We start from the raw sequence: 25760 nt of genomic DNA, 5'->3' as shown, positions 1-25760 counted from the left end.
GTGTGTATTTGTGTGTGTGGGGCCGACAAGGCAACTGAACCGAATAGGTGATGAATGTTTACGGCACAAACACACAAGTGCTGCCTCTAAATTGACATAGAATAGGGCAAAGGAATGCTGGGAAGTTTGCTGCTGCTCTGTACTTTAACAATGAAGGGCTAGATTATAACCTGAAATAAAGGGTCTGCTCCTGCTCCCAGTGAAGTTGATGGCAAAACTTGGATAGACCTTCAGCTGGTGTAAATTGTCACAGCTCAATAACAATTTATACCAGCCGAGGATCTGTCTTGCACTTTGCCAGAAGTTAGTGTACTGCATGATCACTTATCTGTGCAAAAAACACCATGGAGCAGGGTGTTCATAACAGCCTGGAAGAGGGAAAAGGAAAGTAGGTGTACGTTTAAAAACTGGTCCTGAGTGGCATGTTATCTCAGCAAACTAGATGCTGTATTTTTGTCGCTCTTGGTAAAGTTATTTTTTTAAATAAAATTCAGCACTAATGAAGGATCCACAAAAATGAGACCATCAAACGTTTCCTTCCTAACCTTTCTCATGCTGCTAATCTGCCACTAAAAATGACCCTTTAAAAATGCAATATGACTGGGGGAAAGATAGAGATCATGCACATTTATTGAGATGGGACTGATGCTTCCTTAAGGCATTGGACCAGCAGTTGTGTCCTATTCCAAATTTTACCAATGATCCGCTGTGGGATTTTGGGTAGGTTCATTTCATTTTTCCGTGCCTCAGTTTCCCCATTTGTAAAATGTGTACAAACACTTACATTTTTTTGTAAAGCACTTTGAGGTCTACAGATGAAAAGGGTGTGTGTGTGCGTGAGAAATATTTGCTATTTGTATTGCACCTAGTGGCTACGGTCCCATTTTACTGGCACTGTAACAAAGATGGTCCCTACCCTACAGATCTTATGTTCTAACTAAAAGACTGATTATTTTCATTATGAATTATTAATCCAGCAATATTGTATTAGAAAGAGAAGTAAGATAAAGCAGGGCAGGAAATGTTTTCCTGTCCTGCTAGAATTTTTGAGATTGAAACATGTTCTGATATCAAATTTTGGGATGAAAATCTCCATGAATTGACTATGTGGGGGAAAAAATCATATTGGGTCAATCAAAATGTTAAGATGATTTCGAAAGGTTTCATTTCAGTTCTGACTCTTTTTTTTAAATTACAAATTCAAAGCTTTTAAAAATGTTGAAATGGGATGTTTTGAAAATTTCAAATTTTTTACTCCCAATTTGAAAAAAAAATGATGGAAATCTGTCAAAACCACAAACTATTTTGGTTTTGATGAATCGGCATTTTCTGATGGAAAAACGTTTCATTACAAATTTTTCGACCAGCTATGTAAGAGAGACTAGGTCTATTTTAAGTCTGTTTGTTACTTAGACCATAAGCCAGGGGTAGTCGGTTACTTTTTGTCAAGGTCCAAAAATCTTGGTCAAGGTATAGTCAAGGTCCAGACTCCCAGAGAAATATTTTTCATACTGCAATGATGATGATCAAATAAAAAGATTTCATGGTCTGTTCAAAAGCATCTGGTGGTCTGGATTTGGCCCGCGATCTGTCTATTCACTACCCCTGACATAAACTGTTCGGGGCAGTGACCACCTTTCCATCATGTGTACAGCACCCAGCACAACGGGGCCCCAATCATGTTTGGGACCTCTTAGCTGTATCAGAATAAAAATGTAAGTAGTTATTTTTGCCTCTGTGCCTCCATTTTTTCCTACTGACTAACACACTGTAACTAACCCCATGTTTCTATTGCCATTTATCATGGCCCATTAGACCAGTTGTATTTTACTGGGGGATTTTCAAAGGCATGAGGGGAGATTAGGTGCACAGTTCTCCCACTGAAAGCCAATGCGAACTGGGGGCCTAAACAGTCCTTTGTGTTTTGAAACTCTCCCCTTACATAATCAAACATAATTTACAGTTTGAAGCAAATGTCTGTATTCGTGTTATGTTTACAAGCCTTTTTAATGACAATGAGGTCTGTGAGGCCACGTACTTTGTTTTTCAAAATATGGATTTAAAAAGGGAACTTCCTTATGTTTTATGCAGCACAAGGAAGACAGGCAGCTATTAAAGAAGATTCACAGTTATAGGCACATATTAGTGTTGAGATTCTCTCTTGAAATGAGAAGTTGTAACATGAATTTGCATAATCCCACATTAAAATAAATTATTCCCTCCCCCAAGGCCCCACATCACAGCTAGAGCTAGGCAAATAATTAGTAACATTTTTTTGATCAATTTCACCTCTTTTTCTGTTTGTGAATTGTAAACAAATGCAACATAATTTTCTTAAGTGTATTTACTCAAAATTATTTGCCAAATATCTGAAGAATTCATGGTCTGAAGCTCATTTGCAAGTGGTTAGGTGCAAGTATTAGGTAGTCTAGATGTTTTGAGTGGATGCATAGGTCATATGATACATTTTTGTTCCCTGACTGGATGAGTGGAACTTGTAGAATCAGCATTACTTTGAATATACAGGATTAGAACTCTGAAACTTGCTTTCTATAAAATCCATTGTTTCCATGACCATTCTAACCCATAACTCATTCACGAGGGCATGGATTCTCAGCCTAGAGGTCATGACCGCTGGAGTAGTCACTAACCAAGCCAGAATTTATCCATGCATTTTTCTTTAAAAAGTAATTGCTCAGTTCTTGTCACAGCCACCCTTCTGCCTGCTGCGGAAGAGCACATGGGACTCCACTCGGTACACGTGGCAGCTGGGGGATTGAAAGGCTGTGAAATGAATTGGGGTCTCTGGCATGGCCATTCAGAGCACTATTTCTGGGCCACCAGGGCAGCCCTGGAAGGTATTTTTAAATTACATTTTTCATTTTAAATCACCTAGACCCAGAGTGGTTATCAAGCTAATGAAATTCTCACATCCCTCTTTCTGCTGATGGGAATAAAGCATGCAGTACTGTGTCCTAAAACTATAGCATAAAAGAGCGAACTAAATGACACCACAATGTAAGAGTAAAGAAGAAGAGGACGGGGAATCATGTTAAGGTGCCAGACTGGGTCTGGGGAGTTCAGGACCCAATTCCCAGCTCTGCCACAGATTTCCTGTGCGACCTTGGGCAACGTTTTAGCTCTATGCCTCGTCTGTAAAATAGGGATAATATTTCCTTCTCTTCCACCCTTCATTTGTGTCTGTTTATTTACATTATAAGCATTTCTGGCTTTTACTGTGGGGTTGTATAGGGACTCCCACATGGGGGCTGCTTGGCACTTCTGTAATAAGTATTGCAGTTGTTGCTGTTAAAGGATTTCCATGCAACTTAAAATTAAGGGTATATATTATCCCAATACCAAGCATTATAAACCTAGGAAATGCAGAATGTTTGCATTTGAATTAAATTAAAGTAAAACATGTAGTTAAGGCACTCAAACAACCTTACCTCTGCCCTGTAGTGATGTGTTCATTTGCTATACTGGTGAATCTGTCTTGAAAAGATAACTATAACTACACAAATATGATTAAAGCATTTTAGTATTTAGGTCCCAGATTAGATGAAACTGATTTTTTTTAAGGACAGATTTTTTTTTCATATTTTCCGTTCCTCCCTCATTCACTAGAGGGCAGAGTTAAGGTTATTGGAGTTTGTAGTGCTTTGTTTTGGGATACCTACAATATCCCTGTAACATTCTGTAACTCCTAAATTACAAAATATCAAGCGTAATCTCAACCTTACTTCCATTTTAACTAGTTTTTTGCCTGGCAATTTCCTTAGGTATATTAAATTATTAAACGTTTCATAAACACTCAACAAGAAACCCAAAGAGAATGCTATCGTGTAATATTTCTAACTATTTGAAGATCTACTCTATCAATCTTAAGTCATTTAAAAAAAATTCTAACTTTTCAGGACAAAGTCACAAGACCGCCAGTAGCACGGGCAAGACCGTGCACAGCAGCCAGTTAAATTGGGGTTACACCTGTTTTGCATTGGAAGAGCAATGCAAATCAGGCAAAACGGGCTGAATTTGACTCTTTAATTTGCAGTTGACTTACTGGTACAGTGGGCTGTGCTAGTCTGGTGCTATGTAAAGTGAGCCCAGTCCCGAAATCTCAATGTCTTTGTGCTTTTAAGGGCTTCCCCAGTGCTCCTGACTCAGTTCCCCTGGCAGTGCTGCACTGAACTAGAGGTGGCAGTGCTGTGGGTTGTCTATCAAATACTGAAACGCACGCTGGTATGAAGCCACGGAACCTCTAAAGAAATAAACTAACAGGGTTCTTTATAAATTCTCAAAAAAAATCAAATTGTATTCAGAAAGTGCTGTAAAACTGGGGAGGATACACTGTCTTTTTCATACAAAGCAAAGATGCAGAATCCCTGCTTTAAATTCAAAACAGAATTCAACCTTACTTATGGAGAAGCGACCGGTGCCTCCATAATAACCTGTACCATTTTTGTTTTTCAATAATTTCCATGGGCCTCAATTTGTATCCAAAATGTTTCTCTTTAAAAGTGATTGTTAGTTCTGCTGCATAAAAAATGATTCTTTTCTGCATATTAAACATATGAGCTGGTAATAGGACTCCTGTACTTCATCTATTAAGAGAAGTATTTTAATTATTTTACTTTTTTTTAGGACAGATGTTCTTCCTGGGCTGCATAATAATACCAGCTCTTTCCTTTCAACAGGAAATCACAAAGATAGGGGGTTGGGTGGTGTAACTTTTAATTCCTCCTTACGTTGAAAGGAAAATAGAAGTCTTAGAATACCAATCTTCAGTGCAATGAAATGAACAGACTTGCATTGCATGCTACTTACTTGTGTCAATGGGTTTTATGTTAGTTTGTGAAGCATGCTATTTCTGATTAAATCTGCAAAGATTTGCCATCACTGAGCTCCTTGCAAATCTGCAAGCTACATTTGTATGTACATGCTAGAAGTATATGGAAACATCTGACTGAATGGAATTTAATGGTCATGGGTGAAATCTGTGAGTAGGATGAGGGAGAAGTTCCACTCCCCACACTGACTTCAGTTCCCTCCCTTAATGGTTGACTGGTTCCCATGCTGTGGTCTCTCCCCATTGCTAATCAGAGTAGCATATACCAAGACAAACCAAAGCTGGCTGACTGCCTGTCCTCAGCAGAAAGACATGATTACAAGTTATATAGGGCTATTTGAAAATTTCCCATAAATACTTTTTTTTACATAAAGCAGGTTTTGACTAAACTAAAATTTTTGAGGAAAGTGCTTGTGCTTTTAAGAAATGTCAGTATTTTGTCAGAAAACGAATTTTTTTCACTTTTTTTTTTTTGCTTTTAGATGACCATTTTTCAGGTTTCAGTGTTTTGAAGAGAAGTTGAAATTTTCCATGGGGGGAAAAACCCATTTTCCAACCAGCTCTAATATTATCAAATCCTTTATCTGAGTTGTCATAAATATAAAGGTAAGGGTAAACACCTTTAAAATCCCTCCTGGGCAGAGGAAAAACCCTTTCACCTGTAAAGGGCTAAGAAGCTAGGATAACCTCACTGGCACCTGACCAAAATGACCAACGAGGAGACAAGATACTTTCAAAGCTGGAGGGGGGAGAAACAAAGGTTCTCTCTGTCTGTGTGATGCTTTTGCCAGGAACAGAAAAGGAATGGAGTCTTAGAATTTAGTAAGTAATCTAGCTAGATATGAGTTAGATTCTGTTTTGTTTAAATGGCTGATAAAATAAGCTGTGCTGAATGGAATGTATATTCCTGTTTTTGTGTCTTTTTGTAACTTAAGGTTTTGCCTAGAGGGATTCTCTATGTTTTGAATCTGATTACCCTGTAAGGTATTTGCCATCCTGATTTTACAGAGGTGATTCTTTTACTTTTTCTTCAATTAAAATTCTTTTAAGAACCTGATTGTTTTTTCATTGTTCTTAAGATCCAAGGGTTTGGGTCTGTGTTCACCTATGCAAAGTGGTGAGGATTTTTATCAAGCCTTCCCCAGAAAAAGGGGCGTAGGGTTTGAGAGGATTTTGGGGGAGAAGACGTTTCCAAGCGGGCTCTTTCCCCGTTATATATTTGTTAGACACTTGGTGGTGGCAGTAATAAAGTCCAAGGGCAAAAGGTAAAATAGTTTGTACCTTGGAGAAGTTTTAACCTAAGCTGGTAAAAATAAGCTAGGGGGTTTTTCATGCAGGTCCCCACATCTGTACCCTAGAGTTCGGGGGTGGGGGGGGAAGGAACGTGACATGAGTACTGTATTCCTAGCACCTCAGGGTGCTGGAACAATTTTTATAGTGGAGGTGCTGAGAGCCATTGAACCAAACTGTAAACCCTGGATATGATAGAAACCACTTCAAAGCACCCCTAGTTCCAGCACCTATGTACCATGCTTACTACAGGGTATCAAAGCTATAGACACAAGTGTTCTCTGAAACAGAATTTAAAAAATGACATTGAATTGGGAAACAATACCAGTTGACTTAGCTGAACCAATCACAACAGCATCAACTGTTCAGAACTATTAGTAATCAATCCATAGTTTAAAAACAATCTGTAAGAGGTGTAATTAAAATACTTCTGAATAAGAAATTCTAGTAAACCATAATTTGCCTTTGGATACCAGTACTCCGTGGGCAAACAGGCAAAATTCAGTTAAAATAATTTATCAATACTTGCTCAACTCTAGTTATTCCACATATTACAAAGAAAGCATCAGCAAGGGCATTATGTCTACACACAATTGATTCCTATTAATTTAGAGACGGAAAAATGTGGACAGGTTTAACATGTGAACCATAATGGAATCACATTTGCTAGAACTGGTCAGCGAGATGAATTGTATTGATCCATCATTAGGGTAATGTATATAAAAAGTTGCACATTGCTCTGACTAAGCAAGGGCGTATCTTATTTCTAGAATACTGGTTAATATGAGATGCAACTTGTCAGGATATTGGTCTTTTGATAGTTCAGTATTAATAGCTTGAAAAGAACCAGTGAGAACTTGCCTATGTTAGCACAGGAGCTAGATTCTACCACCCTTATACAAATAGCTCCTTACCCCTTGTGGAAAGATACTTTTGTAGTTTTTAGACTGGACTAGTACTCAAGAGAGATGGATTCAATTCCTTGCTTTGCCTTAGACTTCCTGAAGCATCTTGGCCAAGTCACTTAATCTCAATGCTTTAGTTTTCTATCTGTATAATGGTATAATACTTCCCTATCTCACATGAATGTTCTGGGAATAATTCTATTAATAGTCCAGGTGGTGTCCAGCTAGTTAGTTACCCTAATTAGTTCTTTACCTGACAAGTGGGGTGGCTACTCATGCATTCCCAGAATACTGGGATCGGTGCACGAGGTCATGCCGGCAGGGTATGGGATGATCTTCAAAATGGCATTTCTCCATCTGATATCAGACAAAACCACACCTGTTTTTGTCTCAGTACTGAAAGGGGGACAAATCTTAGACAAGCAGGAGTCTCTGGATTAAAACTAGATGAATGGCCTGTCTACTGACAAGTAGTCTCTCTGGTCCAGCTTGTAAAGGTATTTGCAGTGCTGACCACAGCATCATCTAATGTGCAACTGATTTAGGATCCAAAATCTCTTTTTAGTTGCAGCCTCATCATATCAGAGGACAAAAATAAAGCTTTTTGCCTCAAATAACTTAGGTAATGGATGGACTGCCAGCCTTCCCTGCTGTGGCAATTTTGAGCAGATGTGTTATATACCACCCTATTTGCTGTTGTGATGAGGCTTTAGACATCTGCCATTATTTATTACAGAAGGCTGAGGAAATAACAGGTCACCAATCCAGCTGAAGTGAGAGATTAATAGAAGGGAGAAAATGGAGGAAGATAAGCAGAGAACACTTTGTAAGTGCATCTCAACAATACACCAAGAAGAGGATAAAAGGCTAATAACTACAGATTTACTAAGAATCCTGGTCTGCACAAATCCCAATTAGTTTAAAAAAAATTGTGAATGAAAGTGGCAGTGATTAGATTTTTAAAGTGTGGCTTTAAAGCATTGCCAAAATGAACCGAGCATTGGAAGACGTGAGATTTGAGTTGAATCGGAGTGGGAAGGCTGAAGAAAGTGACCCACTTCCTGCTGCTTCATGCAAAAGGGCAAAAACTCTTCCTTATTTCCCCCACATACTCAAAGCATCAGTGATGAAATGCTGACTCATCCTTCTAATGTGTGCATGCCAAAGGCATAACGTTGTATCCTCTTGCATTGAGGATAAGCTGAAAAAAGCCAAGGATCCACCACTTGCTGCCCTTAGCTTGGAAAGGGGATTGTACTGAACTAGCTATAGCTCTACTAGCTATAGCTGTATAAATGTGACCCTAATCCTCTTATTTTTGTAATACTTAATGGTTCTTCTGTTACTACTTCCTCTCCTTCCCCTAAATATAGTCAAGGATTATTTGTATGCACCATCACAGCTTTCCCCAGGGAAGTCTGTGTGCCTAGAACAGAAGGGTCCAACTCATTCAGGGCCAAATTCCATTTGTAACTGTGGGCCTCTGTCCATAGTGGAGCTCCCACTGATGTCAGTAGCAGAACCAAAAAAATACATCAAGTGGGCTGGATCCAGCCCTGGGCTGGGAATTTGACACCATTGGCCTGGAATCTTCATTCTCCCACCAAAGCTCTAGGTACCTCTATATATGAATGTTAAATAAACTTTTCAGTCAAGCTTACAAGCCTGATGGATTTTTTTTTTTTAAAAAGGGATTTGGAGAAGTGCCTTTACAACTGTAATTTAGCTGTCCTATTACTTATGGAGAAACTACATTCTTTGCAACATATGCAGCAAAAAAGGACTCTGGTACGAGATGTTCTGCTGTATCTTTCTGATACAAAACTGAGTGGCAGATGTGTATAATTTTAACTCATAGGTATAAAGAGCTAATGGTTTCTCTATTTACTAATAGCACTGCTATTTAGAAACAACATTTGTGCAGAGTACATTTTCCAAGTTATTAAAAAATCTGCAAAGAAATAGCTGATGTTAGGATTGTTTCTGCAGTGCAAGATTAACTATCTCAGACTTCGTTAATCCAGCTCTGCTTTACCCATATGCCTGGAGAACCAAAAGTACTAAGTAATAGCTATTCTCACCACAAGCAGGCATGTCTGATTTGTTAATGTGAGGTTGTTTTAATCCCAGGAAAAATGGAGTTTGATTATTGAGCTGGTATAGCTAGGACTCACTCATTTATTAAGGGTGTGGATTGTGGGACATGAGGAGGACTGGGTATGATTCATAACAGGGATTAGCTGCCTTTGAAATCACCTATTCCCTAGGTATTTAGCTCTCAAAGGCGAGGATCTTTATCATGAATGGTGATGCAGCACAACAGCAAAGTTACACTTCCTCCCACGAACAAGCACGAACCCTTACATCCAGATTTTGCCCTTGATTACACCTGCACAATGGGGTTATACAGATGTGACTGACAGCAGGATTTCTGTCTATCCAAGAGCTAATTTTGAATTGTGTATTAAGGCACCCAGAGAATTCCTCAACTAAACTTCCCATTTTCAAAATATGAAAAAATTTCCATGTAAAAATGATCCAGATTTGGTGTCTTACTAGGAGGTGGTAGGAGGAAAACAGTGCCTTTTGATATATTTTTGGATTGTATATTTCTTGGAGCAAGAACTGGCATCCTCTGTGGACCCAATCAGGAGAGTTAAGGCTAGATTTTCAAAGGTAATTAGCACCTAAAGCTGCATAGTGAGGATTTTTTTTCAGAGAGCCTAACATGCTTATGTGCTTTTGAAAATCCTGCTAGTCCCTATCTGCATCTTTAGCTTTAATATAACTTACTTATGTACCATCCATGTGCTGTACAAAAATATGGCTTAGTCCTGAAAGCGTCCTATGAGGCTCTAAGGGTCAGATTTGCTAGGTTATTTAGGGACCAAAAAGTTCTGTGCTTTCTCCTGTGACAGCCAGTATCCCCACCCTCTTCTTTTTGTTTCCATAGTGTTAAAAGAAATAAAACCTCTGTGTGTATGTGTATGAGGGGGAAAAAAAAGCTTGTGACAAACATAGAAACTAAAAATTAAGGCCATTATTCCATGTTGAACTCAAAAGTTGCATGTAATTTAGAAATCCTTTTAATATCTAGATACAATAGGATTGAGCTAATGATGTCCAAATCTCTCCAAGGCCAATCTTTAAGTTGTCATAGGAATGGGGAGTCATGTATTAGTTCTAGTCCCAGTTCACCATAGAACAGGCAACTTTGGGCAAGTCACAACCTCTCTGCCTCCTCAGCAGTAAAATAAAGGTTTATTTCTGCCTCACCATGATACTGAGAGACTAAAAATGATGGTAAACCACTTGGGTAGTCAAGCAGAAGGAACTATATAAATATTAAAATTAAGATATAGTATTAGGAAAATATGAGTCGAAGTCTTTCATCTAACAAACTGAGCAATTACCTACACTATAAGAACCACTTCATTTAATTTCTGCCCCAACTAGTAAAGTTTGGCTTTATTTTTCCAGCTCCCCAGGCTGTACAAATATAAACATGGTCATGGCCAAGAAAAAAAAATGCCATGTCTAAACAAGGAATGGTCAAACACACAGCGTGGTTTGTGCATGGGAGCAAAGGAAGAAGGAAACAAACAACACCGATCAGTGAGGCAGGCACTCATCTCTATGGGTATTACTATCTTTCTGTCTCAGGCAAAATGGCAGAAGTGAGATTTTATGGAAAGACTGAATGAGACTAAGGACATGGATTGGTGAACAGGTTTGGGGAGGGTATTTCAAGCATGAAGGAAAACATGAAATTACTTTATTTACACAAATTAGATGTCTTCAAGTCACCATGGCCTGATGAAATGCATCCTAGAATTCTCAAGCTGACTGAGGAGATATCTGAGCCATTAGCGATTATCTTTAAAAAGTCATGGAAGGCGGGAGAGATTCTAGAAGATTGGAAAAGGGGCAAATATAGTGCCACTCTATAAAAAGAGAAATAAGGACAACCCAGGGAATTACAGACCAGTCACCTTAACTTCTGTATCCAGAAAGATAATGGAGCAAATAATTAAGCAATTAAGTTGCAAACATCTAGAAGATAATAAGGTGATAAAAGTCTCAAGGTCCCTTCCAGTCCTATGATTCTATGAAAGAGAGCACTGAAACACTTGTGAGAAAAGTGAATGAAAGGGACATCAAAGCTGTTGTCACTGACAGACTAGAAAATGTGAAAGGACACCAAGTCAAAGTTAGAGGCAGGGGTTGTGTGATTATGTAGGGTCTAAAAGACAAGTAGTAGTAGTTAAAACTTGCAGCCCAATGGCAGAGTGATTTAAGAGGAGGACATGGCATGACTGAAGTGATGGGAGATGATGCAACAATCAGAGAGAGAAGTGTGTATCCCTAAATTTTACATTAAAACTAGCCACTGACTGTCACCACCTACTATGTTACCTAGACTAAATCTATGATGGTGATGCAATGATGGTGATGGTGTCACAAAATGCAATGATGGTGTCACAAAATGCTGAATGTGTGATATTTTGAAAGTTAACTTTTATAGGTTTATATACACACACACACACACACACACACACACACACACACACACACACACACAAAAACAAATGTTAAAATAATACCTTGGCAGAACTGACATAGGAAGATGACTAAAGAAACGAGTTAATGGTTATCAGTTACTTTAATACCTTTGTCATACAAAGGTGCCCAAGAAATGCAATAATGCAACCTCACATGGGAAAGCCATAGCAGATGTAATCTCTTTTCAGAGAATTGGGCCCCAGTCCTGCAGTGGTGTCTGAGTGGACCTGTGTGCCTGGGCTGTGCGCAATCCTATCAGATCTGATTGCAGAACCCAGGCCACCTGAGGTTTTGAATTCACTTTAATCGCATTTTATCTAGATGTTTTTTAGGATTAGCCCACACATCTCAGACCTCTACAGGGAAGGAAGTTCTGTGGGGAGAAGGTGGGAAATAGTTTCACACATTTAATGCTTAGATTGATAACTTTTTCAGATAAGGGCCATCTCTTTGTTCTGTTTGTACAGTGCTGAGCCCAATGGGGTTCTGGACCTTGACTGAGGCTGGTAGGTGCTAATGTAATACAAATAATCAGCTTTACTGACCTGATATAAAATGTCATTTTATGAATAGCATGCATATAGGAGGGAATGTTCCAAAAAAATAAGCCTTAAATAAAGAACACTTGAAGGTGTGTAAATTTCTCTTATCCACTTGCATTATAAAGCTCATTATAAAATAGTAATTCACTGAAGTGAATATTCTCTTAATGTCACTACACCATAGTATAAGTAGCATTCTGACTACAAGCCATGAAATTGAAACAGACCACGACTGGTGGCAAATTATAGGTTTTTCTCACTTTTGTGAAGTTTGCCCTTGCATAACTCAGTTATATACAGGGGATTAGTGAGTATTAAAATTCACACCTATGAAAATACCAGCCCCTGCCCCACAAAAACCCAACCCTTTAACTTGATCTAGCAACTCTAAACCCACAACAAGATTAGTTTAAGAGAACGTATTGCAAATTCCAGAACATCTATAATCTAAAGGAAGCAATTATTTAAAAAACTGTACATTTTCTAATGTGCAGTCCACTAGCTCAATCTTGTATGAAATAAAGAAAGTTATTCAGTTTAATTCCATTAACACTACAAACCATTACCAAATAGTGAAATTTCAGACAAAATGCTGATAAGAACATTAGTCACTGCAATCTCTATCTTTTAATTTCAGTCAGAAATTATGATTGGACTGATTTAAAATGTATGGATGTAGCAATGATACAGTTAATACTTATATAGTAATTTTCATTTGAAGACTCTGACCTTTGTTAAAATTTCTTTATTCACATTTTACAGATGGAAAAATTGAGGCACAGATACAGAATCCAGTAAATCAGTAACACTAACCACCAGATTATAGTGAGGCAGAGAACATTGCAGTTAAGATTCCAATACCCGGGTTTCACTTGCTCAAAAATTCCTGAGAAATTCCTTTGGGACTCACCTCTTCCATTCTTGGTCTCCAGCCAAAGGTTAAACATTTTCATCAAATCTGAGAGGAATCCATTCACCTGTTCTTGAATTAAGGAAGACTGAAAACTTTTTTTTTTTTCCAGAATCGGTAAAAAATTAAATACCTGGAAACTTCCCCCCTCCCTTGCAAACTTGGCATGTGACTTGCCCCCATTGGGAAATAGCTGCTTAAGGAACAAGAGCTGTGACTGGTGAAAAAAATACATCTGAACTTATTTCAAATTATCTGATTGGCTCTTAATCTTAAATTTGATGGAATAGTGATTGTCACCATCTTCAGGCTCCTCTCTGTCCCACCCTGCTTATCCCTTGTCAATTTTCATGTTGCCTTCTCCTCTCTGCCACTGTTTGAGTCCCATTCACTTGTTTATCAGCCCCTCAGGGCTTGTCTACATAATCACTTAGTTTGTGGCAAGCTGGGCTTGTAAATCAAAGAGGGGTAGATCAAAGCACACTAAGGAACCATTAGTGTGCAGCAGCAGGGTCCACACGGACACTTAGTGCCTGGAAGATTTACATCCCAGCTTGCCACAAACTAAGTGATTATGTAGACAAACCCTCATACAGTCACCTCCATACCTTCTTTCATCAGCCCCCTATGTATGGCACAACCAGTTAATGTTGTGAGTCCAGTAGCTGGGAGTTTAAGAGAAATCTTCTTACTATATGTTCCATTCTATGCATCTGATGAAGTGGGCTGTAGCTCTTAAAAGCTTATACTCAAATTTGTTAGTCTCTCAGGTGCCACAAGTACTCCTGTTCTTTTTATCAAATATTGTGAGACTCTCAATAAAATTGAGAATTAGCAACGTGATACACTCGAATTCTTTGAGAGTGTTTACAAGCACGTGGACAAGGTTGATCCAGTTAATGTGGTGTACTTAGACTTTCAGAAAGCCTTTGACAAGGTTGCACACCAAAGGCTCTTATTAAACCTAAGCAGTCATGGGATAAGAGGGGAGGTCCTTTCATGGATTAGTAACTTGTTAAAAGGTAAGTGTAGGAATAAACAGTCAGTTTTCATAATGGAAAGAAGTAAATAGCGGAGTCCCTCAAGGATCTGTACTGGGACCTATGCTCTTCAACATATTCATAAATGATCTGAGAAAGGGGATGAACACAGGGCAAAGGTTGCAGATTATATAAAATTACTCAAGGTAGCTAAGTCTAAAGCTGACTGTGAAGAGTTACAATGGGACCTCAACCTAGGTGGACCAGCATGGCCTCCAAGATCACCCAACGGCACCTTGCCCCTAGAAGGTCTCTCACTGTATCAAAAAAAAAAAAAAAAAACAACCCAGACAGAACTCATCCACAGAAGGACCAGCATAGTTCCAGAAACTCCCACGCAAGACCACATCCCTAAAAGGGCCAGTACTGTTGCCTCCAAAACCGTCCTTCCTAAAAAGACCAGTGCTGCCTCAAGATTGGTCAAAAGGAGCTCTCAACACCGGGAGGAAATGAGGCAACAGGCTAATTCCACAGCAATTTTCCAGCATGAGCTTGCAGAGATTGAGCAGTCAGAGGAGCAACAGCCTTTAGCAAGAGCTGCCACACCATGGCAAGCCACTTGGATGGAAGAGTTGGCAAGGACAGCCTCCTTTGACTTAGACCTCCTTGTAGACGGACTCACTAAAGACCTGTCTGCAGAAATTGTATCTATGAGAAAGGGAACTCAAGAGAACACACCGACTGCTCACAGAACTCCTGTGTTGGGCCATAACATCATCATCAGAGAAGCCAGGAGAAGGAACATCAGTTGCTGCTACGATCAAGCAGCAGGATCCAGAAGCTCTACCGGTCAAACTGCCCTAAGGCTATGAGAGAGAAACTTGAGATGGGTCCTCATCCTGCTGCGCAATCCCGTCCGAGAGACTATTCTCTTACTTCAAGGGTGTGTTTGAGCCTGTAGCTCAGAATGAAGTGCAGCATCCAGGGTGCCTTCATCCTCTACCCCAGGTTGACTATGCAGGGGACCTGGAACAAGACTTTACATCACGGGAAGTAATGACCAGACTTACAAAGACCAAAAACACATACCCAGGAAAAAGTAATTCACTATTACTTCCTGAAAAATGAGACCCCGGTTGCCTGGTATTAAATGCCATTTTCAACAAATGCAAACCGTTCTGCTGTACTTCCAGCTCCTGGAAGAAGTTTATGATGGAGCTCATCTACAAGAAAGGTGAGCAAGACAACCCCAGCAACTGCAGACTCATCTCTCTCTGTTCCACCATGTACAAACTGTACGCCAGCTGCCTCGCGGCTAGGATCACAGACTGGTCAGTGAACGAAGGAGCCATCAGCTCCATCCAGAAAGGCTTCATCTCAAGCGAAGGCTGTTATGAACACAATTTTGTCCTTCAAACTGCCATTCACATGGCCAGAAGGGCACGGGAGCAATGTGCCACAGCGTGGCTCAACCTGGCTAATGCTTTCGGATCGATGCCCCATCAGCGCACACTTGCCACACTGCGAGAGTTCGGGATGCCCTGAAAATTTTCGCAAACCGGTCCGGGAACTTTATGATGGCTACACCACCACCATTCGCTCCATGGAAGTAGAGACACCTGAAATTCCTATCTATAGTGGAGTGAAGCAAGGCTGTCCCCTCAGCCCCATCGTTTTCAACTTAGCCATGGAGCCGCTCATTAGAACCATCTCCTGCGGTCTAGGTGGTTTCATTGAGTGAATATCCTGGCCTATGCAGACAATCTGATCCTGATTGCAGACAACCCTGAGAGTCTCCAACAAATGCGCAATGTCACGGGCCAGGCTGCCAACTGGATGACACTCTGCTTCAATGCCAGGAAGTGTGCATTTCTGAATATTGATGGCAGTGGAAGGGACTTGGTCTAGACAACACAGTTTCAGATCTAGGGTGAACCCATGATCTTCCTCAAGGATGGGCAAGTATACCAACATCTCAGCATGCCCATGGGTTTCCGCATCCAGCAGACACCTAAGGATACCATTGCAGAGATCCTATGAGATGTAGCAAGGATGGACTCCTCCCTGCTGGCACCATGGCAGAAGATCAATACCTTGAACATCTTCCTGATCCCCCATATTTCATTCGTCTTAAGGGGATCTGCCATGGCGAAGCTACCTCTTAAAGCAGACAACACAGACAGCTAGTGAAGACGTGGATACTTCTTCCTCAGAGGACCAGAAATGAACTGGTGTACATCTTGCACAGGCAGGGTGGTGCCAACGTCCCTCATACAGGTGATCTGTGTGACGTTGCAATGATCACTCATGCCTTCTGACGTGCCCAGACGCCACGGTTAGGAACATCGTGGAAAGTGCTATGCAGGATGCCATCAAGAAGTGAATTGAAGGACCCTCTCCAAGCAAGATGTTGCTATCCTGAGTGGCTCCCTGGAAGGCAAATTTGAAAGGGGGGGAAAAGACTTTTTGCTTCGTTCTGGATTCATGCCCGCAATGCTACTGGAGAAGCGTATCGGCTGCCCCTGGATGTGGTGTGAGGAACACCACGAGCTGAGAATCCTGGTGCCACTGGCACAGATGAAGAACATGGAGCGCACAATGATCACTCCAAGATCTAGAACCATGCTGGGGAGGACCTTGAAAGATTCCCTCCACTGGCAGTACATAGAAAATCTGAAATGGAAGCCAGACCACAGGAAGGCCTTTTGAGGTGACATGCAAGTGGGACAAGAGCAACCACTTTTTCTCCCTGGGGGCAGCTTCACCCGATTTGCTGATTGGTGGTTCATCCACAGGGTCTGGCTCAACTGCATTCCGCTGAATGGACTTCCGCCAAGGGAATTGGAAAAAGCAATGCAGGAAGTGCAGCTATGCCAACGAGACACTACCCCATGTCCGGTGTAGCTGCAAGCCCCATTCCAGAGCCTGGCAGCTGTGCCACAATGCCATCCAAGACTGCCTGGTCAGAGTCATCCCGCCACCTGTAGGGAAAGTCGCTGTGAATGTGGCCATCCCTGGAATGGACAGACAACTGTGACTGGACATCATCATCACCAATGAGGACTGGAAGAAGATCATGGTGGATGTCAGAGTTCCCTCTGAAAACAGGACTACTGCCTTCTGCGATGCCCAATCTTGAAAGCTGGAAATATAGGCTCCTCTGGCCAACACCTTGGGAGCTAGGGGCTATGAGGTTCAAACTCACATGCTGATCATCGGAGCCCTGAGCGCATGGGACCCCAGTAAGGAGTCAGTGTTGGGAAACTGGAATTGGTCAACACTACGCTCAGCTGACGGGGCAACTCATGATATCAGATGCCATCAGGTGGTCAAGGGACACCTATCTAGAACTTATCACCGGACATTGGCAATAACAGGAGGGAAGAGCTGGAGCGCCGATGAGAAGCACAGTCGGGAAAGTAACTTGTACTTCCCTGGTGGACTGTATTTTCTAGTTCCATGGTGAGAACTAATGTACAACAATGATTGCCATTTCATGATGTGCTAATGCTTACATCACAAACCCAAAAGACTGTGGAATAGTTCAATCTCTGCCCACTTTTATTTTTTTTTCCATCCAATATGTTTTCCCATCACAAATTGAAAGTAGTCAGTGCTGAGCAAGAGCATGCTTAACTGCTGAAAAGACTTTCCAGACAGCAAGGGGATGGCCAGCTCCTGGGAAAGGGGTGAGAGGATTCAGAAACTGAGCTGAATTATTGGTTTTATGGTGGGATCTTTTAACTCCACACTGCACCCAATTAAATACCTGCTATGAGAGAGAGTATGGGCAGATAAAATGGGAAGGGGTGTTAGTTAAGTTTGTTGCTTGCCCCTTGAATCCATCCCTGTGTCTCTCATTTACCCACACTTCCTGATCAATATGACCCTGTGTGTGCACTCTGTCCACTGGAAGAGAAATCTCACTGTCATCTACTTATGTTTGGAGTTAAAGCTTTAATTTGAGAACAGTGAAGAGAAATGATGTTTAATATATTAACTTGTGTGCTGTTAGAGAATTTTCACTCACTGTTTTATACCAGTACAGTAACAGCAGACAACTCCTCTGATGGTGAGAAAGTACTGCAAGCAGACAGATCTTGGTACTCTTTTTTTCTACACTGGGATTAACAGTAATGTCTATGTGCACTCTTTAATAATTTTTAAAAGTTGAAGGGGGGGAATGGAAAAAAAATCACAATTCTTTCAATCTCAAATTTAAACCATCAGATTTTGATTTCAACAGAAATGCCAATTATATTAACAAATGTACAATGTTGAGAACCTCATCAAGAACTTAAACTGAATTTTTATTTAAAATGAAAAATCATGACATACTGTATTCTACCTCTTCCAACTTTAAAATTTCAATTTGGTCAATCCGTTGCTGATTAGCTTCCATTAAGTGTTAATACAGTATTACTTTTACTTTTAAATAATCCCAGCCCAACAATAAAAACAAAGAACCACTAATCTCAAATCAGCCAGATCTGATATGATAAAAATGCCCAAATTAATGTGCTACTGTCCCCCATTTGGAACATAGTATTTCAGCAGTCTGCCAGGAGTTGCTTTCCTTCATTGGCTTGATAATGCCTTCTGACAATGGTATAACACCTATGATGAATTCAAGTGCTCTGAAGAGAAGGCTCACATAAAACTGTTCATTTCAGCCTTCAGCTCCTTTGGTTTTAATAATGTTCCCTTTGGAAAGTGAACCAGTTGAAGACTGTTCCAATAAAATAAGTCAGATTCAAGACATGGCATGAAACCATTGTCTACACAGTTTGTGACAACGTCCTTGTCTGTCTGTCTTCCACAGTTTTGTTGCAAAGACCTCGTAGTGAAGGCAGCTTGATTTTATCCATATTCTTACTGTAAACATTCAGAAATATACCCAGGACAACTAATAAACCTGACCACACGTACCTGAAGGGTGAAAAAGAGGAAAATAATCATAGTATTAACAGTTTATTTGTAATGTGCCAATGATGTGCCTCACATTCTACAAGACAAAAATAAAGTCTCTGCCTCAAGAAGTTGACAATCTAAAAGATAGTCTCCAATAAGAGAAAAGCAAGTGGTAGGACCCAGTCAAGGTGTTAACTTAAATCTTTAATTTTTATTATCCTCTCCTTCCTCTTAAGTAGGCTGGAGAAGGGAATTTATTTGACATAACCTGTCCGCATATACTAAGCTATAATTAATTGTAATGGTTCTTACCTATATGAATAAAATACCTTCAATCCGCAATACATTCCCATGTTTATAGGAGCTATATTTTATGACTACTGCTCCTACATAGGGCTCTTTTCTCCATCATCTTGGATTGCCTGACTTCAGCACCTTTTTACATAAGATTTTCTTAAACTACCAAAAAGAACCCCCAACCCCTCAAAAACCCATCACCTTCCACCCACCCCCAATATGTACAATGGATTTGTCTAATGTTTTTTGGGAAAAATGAAATTATTCTCTCTGACATAATCAACAAACTAGCCAATATTTACAACCCATTTCTATTACAAATGTTTGAAAGTTGAAGAAAATCCTACTCAAACATTTTGATGGTTAACTGGTAATGTTATTCAATTTCAGTGATCAAGAACCTGATTTTATGAAATACACAAGCCATAAAAGGACAATTTGATACTTACTGGAATGTGAATGGCTTTGCAAAGAACAAAAAAGAGAGCACAATGGTCATTGCCTTTCTTCCTGTTGTTACTGCAGAAGAAAAACAATGGTTAACTATACTTTAGATCTAGTTATAATCCAACTAAAGCTGTTATTAGGAGGTATTAATAAACTAGGTAATTAAGGGCCTATCTATAGCAGGGATATTTATATTGGTGAGCTTCACTGGTGCAAACTGGTAGATGACTCTACCAGTGTCAAATAGGGGGTGTGTCTTCTCCTGGTTTGAAACTGATGCAGCACATCCAAAGTGAGGTTTGCATCAATATAGCAAAACCAGTAAAGATATTCCTACTACAGAGACTCCCAAAGTAACCAGACTCATTTATCCCAATGCTCACTTTACTCCCCAGATCACAGGAATGTGATAAACCATCTTTGAAACCGCTACCAGTTGGAAATTGTGAACTAGATTGTGTACATTTTTTAAAACAAAACTAAGTTTAAAAATGTTAAGACTTGGATATACTGTAATACTTACTATTACAATCTTTCTTTCTTTTGGTCAGAATCTACCGGCATAGATCCTTGCTTTTGGTTTTATTTTGAAGGGGATAGGTATTTGCATCTTAACTGTTTTGAAACTATTTACATAACAGCAGGCCTCAGTACAGAGAAATAACTCTGGTGAGGACACTGAACATGACAATGGATTTCAGAAGGCCACATTGTATTATTTCACTAATCTTTGCCTACCTGTGATCTTGTCACTAAAGAAGATCTGAATTGTAGTTTATGAGGACATAATCCTATTAACAGATTTGGTAAAACTATAACCTGCTGGGTTACACCAAAATTAAACACAACTTCCATAAATTGCATTGAAATATCATATGAATTATCTAATCTACATGGCCACGTTCTGACTTCATAACTGTTTATATAGTAGTCAAATATGAAACTGCTCAACAACAACACTCATAGATGGTCAGGTGAATCTTAAACTTTTCCACAAGTGTTCTCTTAAAACTAGGATTAACATGGACAGAAGTATTCTCTTGTACCTTTGCTTTATCTTCACCTGATCTCAACTTTTTTTGGTAATTATCTTTACATTTTAAGAAGTTTATGCACATCAAATAATGATTTTCAATTACATGAAAAATGAAGGGAATAAAAAAGAAAATTGAGTTTTAATTAGAAAAGAGTTTAGATGAATAATTAAAAAATGGTTAAATTACATGAGTTTTTTTAAGTACTATTATTTCTGTTCTTTCACCAAATCAGATATTAATTAAAATATTTATATAACCACTTCCTTCTAAATTAAGTGCTTTCTCTTTTTTTCCAATTAAGTCTGATAATTTCTCATTCTGCTAATAGAAATACAATTTTCATTAAACTCTTTTCCCCTTCTTGCCCAATAAGGGGAAAGATAGGGTAGTCAGGGGGCAGTAATGAATGGGATGCTCTTCCAAGGCATGGTAAACTTTTCCCCATTGCTACAAGCAAAGTAGAAAGGAATAGAGTGCCAAGACTGTCAAGGTCAGGCACAAGAATTCCTGGGAAGGTTTTGCTATTCCAGCATTCTTTAACACAGTAAAATACACTTTTTAAAAACTGTTTTAAGGCATGAAACAACTTCTCTCATCCATGCTCATTTGAAATCAATGAATATAGTGAACTTGGTTAAAAAAGCAAAACTCAAACTATGAGAGTGGCAAACTTGATTAAAATCCCGTATAATAAATTAGACAATATTTTAAGTCAAAACTGTCCATATTCTCCCTTCCACTACAGTAAATGAAGAAGAACATTATCTTACACAAACCAGCTTTGGGGGCAGAGGGAAGGGAAGTAAGTTCCCTGGCATCCTCCTGCTCCCCCCCCCTCCCCAATCCCTCGTGACTGATGTTTGTCGTTATAAAAAGGGGTAACTTGAGGTAGAAATAGCCTGACGTAACTGTTTTTGACACACAGCTATTACATCTATATAAACTACAGGGGGATCAGGCACACAATTTAGTCTTGTGAAATATATCTAAATGAAATTTTACGCTCTCAAAGTCTAACAATTCCATTGTTTTAAACAGCTCTGGGTATGACTGTGTGTCATAGTTGATTATGACAAGGAGCGTTAATTTTACAAGGATTTTGGAAACAGGCATAGAGAAAGAAAAAAACCCAAATCTCTCCTGACTTTTTGTGTTGGAGACAACTTGATAAAGTCATTTCGAGACATCCTAATGAGGTCCTTTCTCCCCCTTCCCATTCAAAACCAGAGACAACTTTGATATGCAAGCAGCTTCTATGATTGCTGACTTGTAAGGTCACGATCGTACAGGATAATAATGTTCACTTAGATGTAATTTTGCTGTAGCGAGTTATACTACATTAAAGTAACACTATGTGCTAAAATATTATGACCAGCTGAATGAGGAAGGCTGAGTGAACACAGACGTAAACCACAGTAAATTAGTACAGATAACCCCTAAATCATGGTTTGTCATACTCTCCATTCTGGTAATACATTTGATTTTAGAAACTATTTAAAGCTTAAACAAATTATTGATAAGTAAACGTATTACTCCTGACAGTGGAATCATCCTCCATTAAGTATGTTAGGCAGACAAAACATTAATAGACCAAATCAGTGGTTTTCAATCTTTTTTACATTTGCCGATGCCTAAAAAAATTTCAAATGGAGGTGAGGACCCCTTTGGAAATCTTTAGACATACTCTGTGGACCACAGGTTGAAAATCACTGGACTAAATTAATACTTCCCTGTTGGAAAAAGTACTGGTGTCCAGTGTTTCATGTAGGATCTGTTTAGCACTGATCATTTTTCAGTATTTTAAACTGCAGTTCCTCTTCTCCGAGCAAGGGGAGGAAAAAAATTCATTGCTAGCACATTCCGTATGTTGGTTCCAAGACTGAGTGAAGACTGAACTATTTTTAGTGTGCACATCACCCTGCTGCACTGCGAAGTTCATGCATAAGCAAGTAAGGTTCCTTGCTGCTGTGGCACTAAGGGCTTAGTAACTTCAACATTTATGTAGATGGCAAATCTTCTGAGTTGGGTCAAGATTTTCATGCTCACCACACAACTATCCCAGATGATTGACTACTCAGCATATGTAGCTGGGCATATTCTTGATATACTACTTGGGATGGAATCAGTGATTTGGAGACTGGAATTTCTATCTAGGTCATGGATGTTTCATTGCCACAGATCGCCTTGATACTTGTCAATCTGGGTACCGACCTGCATATGGATACAGACGGCATGGGTGGTGCTGGCATATCCTCTCCTGCCAATGAGTGGAAGTCAAGTGTCCATGCCATCTGTAGATGATACTATCAATAGTACTGATTCCGAGACCAGTGATACTGTTGATGCTACAGGTCATAAGATTTGCCTTTGTACCCAGACAGGACAAGGGGACCCTAGGGTGGCTTTTTTCCTTTCTTGTGGAGCATTCCCAGAGAATGGTATTGGGTATCTTCTTTCCTTAGAACACTCTCTTCTTGAGTCCCACAGGATTCCATCTTGTCACATCTCTTGTTCTTTGCATATATGTTGCTCTTCAAAGCATTAATAATTACTTAAGTACTTTCAGTATATTGATGACACAGCATAGTATAACTATGTCTTCTGACGTACCTAATGCAGTCATGTGCCATACTAAGCATCTGGTAGTCCTTATATATGCTCCATTTTCTATCTGGAACAAGATTGGAGTAACACTGCAAGGTTGGGCAAAGCATCTGGAAGATTAAACAAAGAGTTTATCTGCATCTTTGATAGAAGGTGTTGTCTGATACCTCCCAGCACAGGTTGCATTCCAGATATACAGTAAGATTTCCATCTGCTATTAACAAATCAAATAGCAACTTCCTTGGTTTGGAAGAGAGAGAGAGCTGGTGGCATGGTATTCAGCTTTGGAATTCACACACTCCCTTGCTTTAAAATAGCTTTTATCTGTTGACCAGCAGGGCATGCTACAAAGCCCATCTGTTTACAAAGGCTTTTGTGGTGGATGTAATAAAATGGAACTGGTGAAGGTTGAAAGTTGAGTTGGTGTTGTGGGGAGGGAAGAGTATTCTGACTTTTTTGCTTCTACTTGACTGGTTGTTGTTTAAACTTCTGAATGAAGGAGATGGACTGTTGGACTTATATTTATAGATAGTATTTTTAATGGCTGTCAAGGATTCCTAGCGCACAGGACCGGCACTTATTTTGTATTTATATATATTACAAAAAAAAAAGCTACAAATCAAAACTAATATAAGTCAGATAGAATAAGATGTATCTCTAAGTCCTGACATGTACAATTCAACATATTTTGTTATCCTAGTCAAATGAACAAGCAAGAGCGCAGGGGTTGAAAAGACAATTTGCCGCTCTTGATTTGTTTTTGCACCAAACCTGCAATGTACATTTACTATTGCCTTAACAGCATCTAACTATAAAATGTCTGAAGGTTCAAGGCCTTAAACAGAGTGCACTACATTAATCTATTGAGAATATATGTAGAAACGCTTCCTGGAATTTCTGAGGCTGTGATTTTATGTTTGGGAAGCATGATACTGCCTCTTGCACATCTGTGCCCCATTTTATTTTAACACTTTTTCCTCCCTGTCCCAAATAAGTCTTACCTTTTTGCTTATATTTTGGTGTGTATTTCTGATTCCACAGATCTGTCAAGTGTATTGTTTATGTATCTAGCAGGGCTCCTGGTGTTCATATATTTGTGCACAAAGCCCTTCTAGGTGAAGGCACTGGGTTAGAAAGAACCTTGGTTTCCAAATATACTGCAATAGAGAAGTCATGCTACATGAACTCAGGTAAATCAGCTCAGAGAGTAGAAGCAAGAGAAAGCAAGAACAATTCTCACAAGCTTTGTCCTAAATGGGAAAATAAGAGTAGATTCTTTTTATATTAAAATACTAAATATGTAATTTGTTCATACCTGTTACAGCTAGAAGGGCACCGAAGATTTTAATCAACGCTAGAACAAAGGATATGCCAAAATATCCAGTCAGGGAAAAAAAGAATGCATAACCATAGGTCTGAACTGGATGCTGCAAAAACAAAAAAAACCTGTTAGGAAAATGCAAAACAAACCCTGAGGTGTTGCAAAATGAAATAAAACTATAGACTTTAATCAACTGCGTGAACAATAATAAGATGTTCAACAATGCATTCATGCAAAGGTTCTTATTTTATTTTTATTAAATAATGGAAAAATAAAATTATGAACTCTGCTATGGGACTTTTTTTAATTCACCTACTCTATTGATCAAGGACTAAAAAAAGGATTAATTTGTAAGTTGGACAAGTTTACCTGTACTCCAGATCAGAAAATTATGTTAAGAGAACAGCAAGACTTGTCACACTATATTAACAATTATCTTTACCGTGAGGAGTCCTCAGTACACAGAACTATTTAATCTCTTTTTAAAATAAAAATATTTAATCTGTGTTTACCTTTGAACAAAATGTTACTGCAGGGCTTAATCCACTACTGCATGTCAATCCCAATAAAATGTACACAAAACCTATTGAATAGGAATACAGAACCTGGAACAGTTAAAATAAAAATATTAGCTAGTTCTACTACACAATTAAAGTAGAAAATTAAATGCTGGGTTAATATACTCAATTAATTTTAAATGTAGCACATAACATCCTCAAACAGTAGTATTCAAGTAACTATATGAAAAGTGAGAGTGGGTAATAGGATCATGATCTTCCATTTTACCATCACCCCACAGAAAATAAAATCTTTCGTATGCAGGAAGTCAGTTACTAATAACCTCAGGCCAGACCTAAAAGAGAGAGCAGTTACTTCGAATTCAGGATTTTGTTGTTTAAGTAAAACGTCAAACAATTATAAATACATGCAGTTGTTTTAACTATTTTTAATTTACAAAACTCCAAGTAAATACACTTATAAATTACACAGACAAAACTACATTGTTAACAAAGCCAAGCATTCATAAATTTGGAAATGCCTGAATTAAGGTTGCCTGTGCCTGTGCAACCTTAATTCAGTCCGCTTGAGCATGTGCATCATGAC

The 25760-nt window shown here is 39.2% G+C and overlaps 1 protein-coding gene across 7 annotated transcripts in view; it reads right to left on the bottom strand.

The window, feature by feature from the left end:
* Positions 1-18328: 18328 nt before the first annotated feature.
* Positions 18329-25760, bottom strand: part of SLC35B3 (solute carrier family 35 member B3) — a 35507-nt gene continuing 28075 nt past the window's right edge. For 5 of the 7 annotated variants that reach the window (XM_037893184.2, XM_037893179.2, XM_037893178.2 and 2 more), the window contains 4 exons: positions 25169-25261; positions 24651-24762; positions 19697-19766; positions 18329-18968 (listed from right to left, as the gene is read on the bottom strand). In XM_037893184.2, coding sequence (XP_037749112.1) covers positions 18818-18968; positions 19697-19766; positions 24651-24762; positions 25169-25261 — 426 coding nt within the window. In that variant the 3' untranslated portion in view covers positions 18329-18817. Of the gene's footprint in view, positions 18969-19696; positions 19767-24336; positions 24493-24650; positions 24763-25168; positions 25262-25760 lie in introns of all 7 variants that reach the window. The other 2 variants (XR_006288698.1, XM_037893182.2) reach the window with 2 other exon arrangements.

This window comes from Chelonia mydas, chromosome 2, assembly GCF_015237465.2.
Source record: "Chelonia mydas isolate rCheMyd1 chromosome 2, rCheMyd1.pri.v2, whole genome shotgun sequence".
Taxonomy (NCBI): Eukaryota; Metazoa; Chordata; order Testudines; family Cheloniidae; genus Chelonia; species Chelonia mydas.
This window is presented reverse-complemented; position numbering and strand designations above follow the sequence as displayed.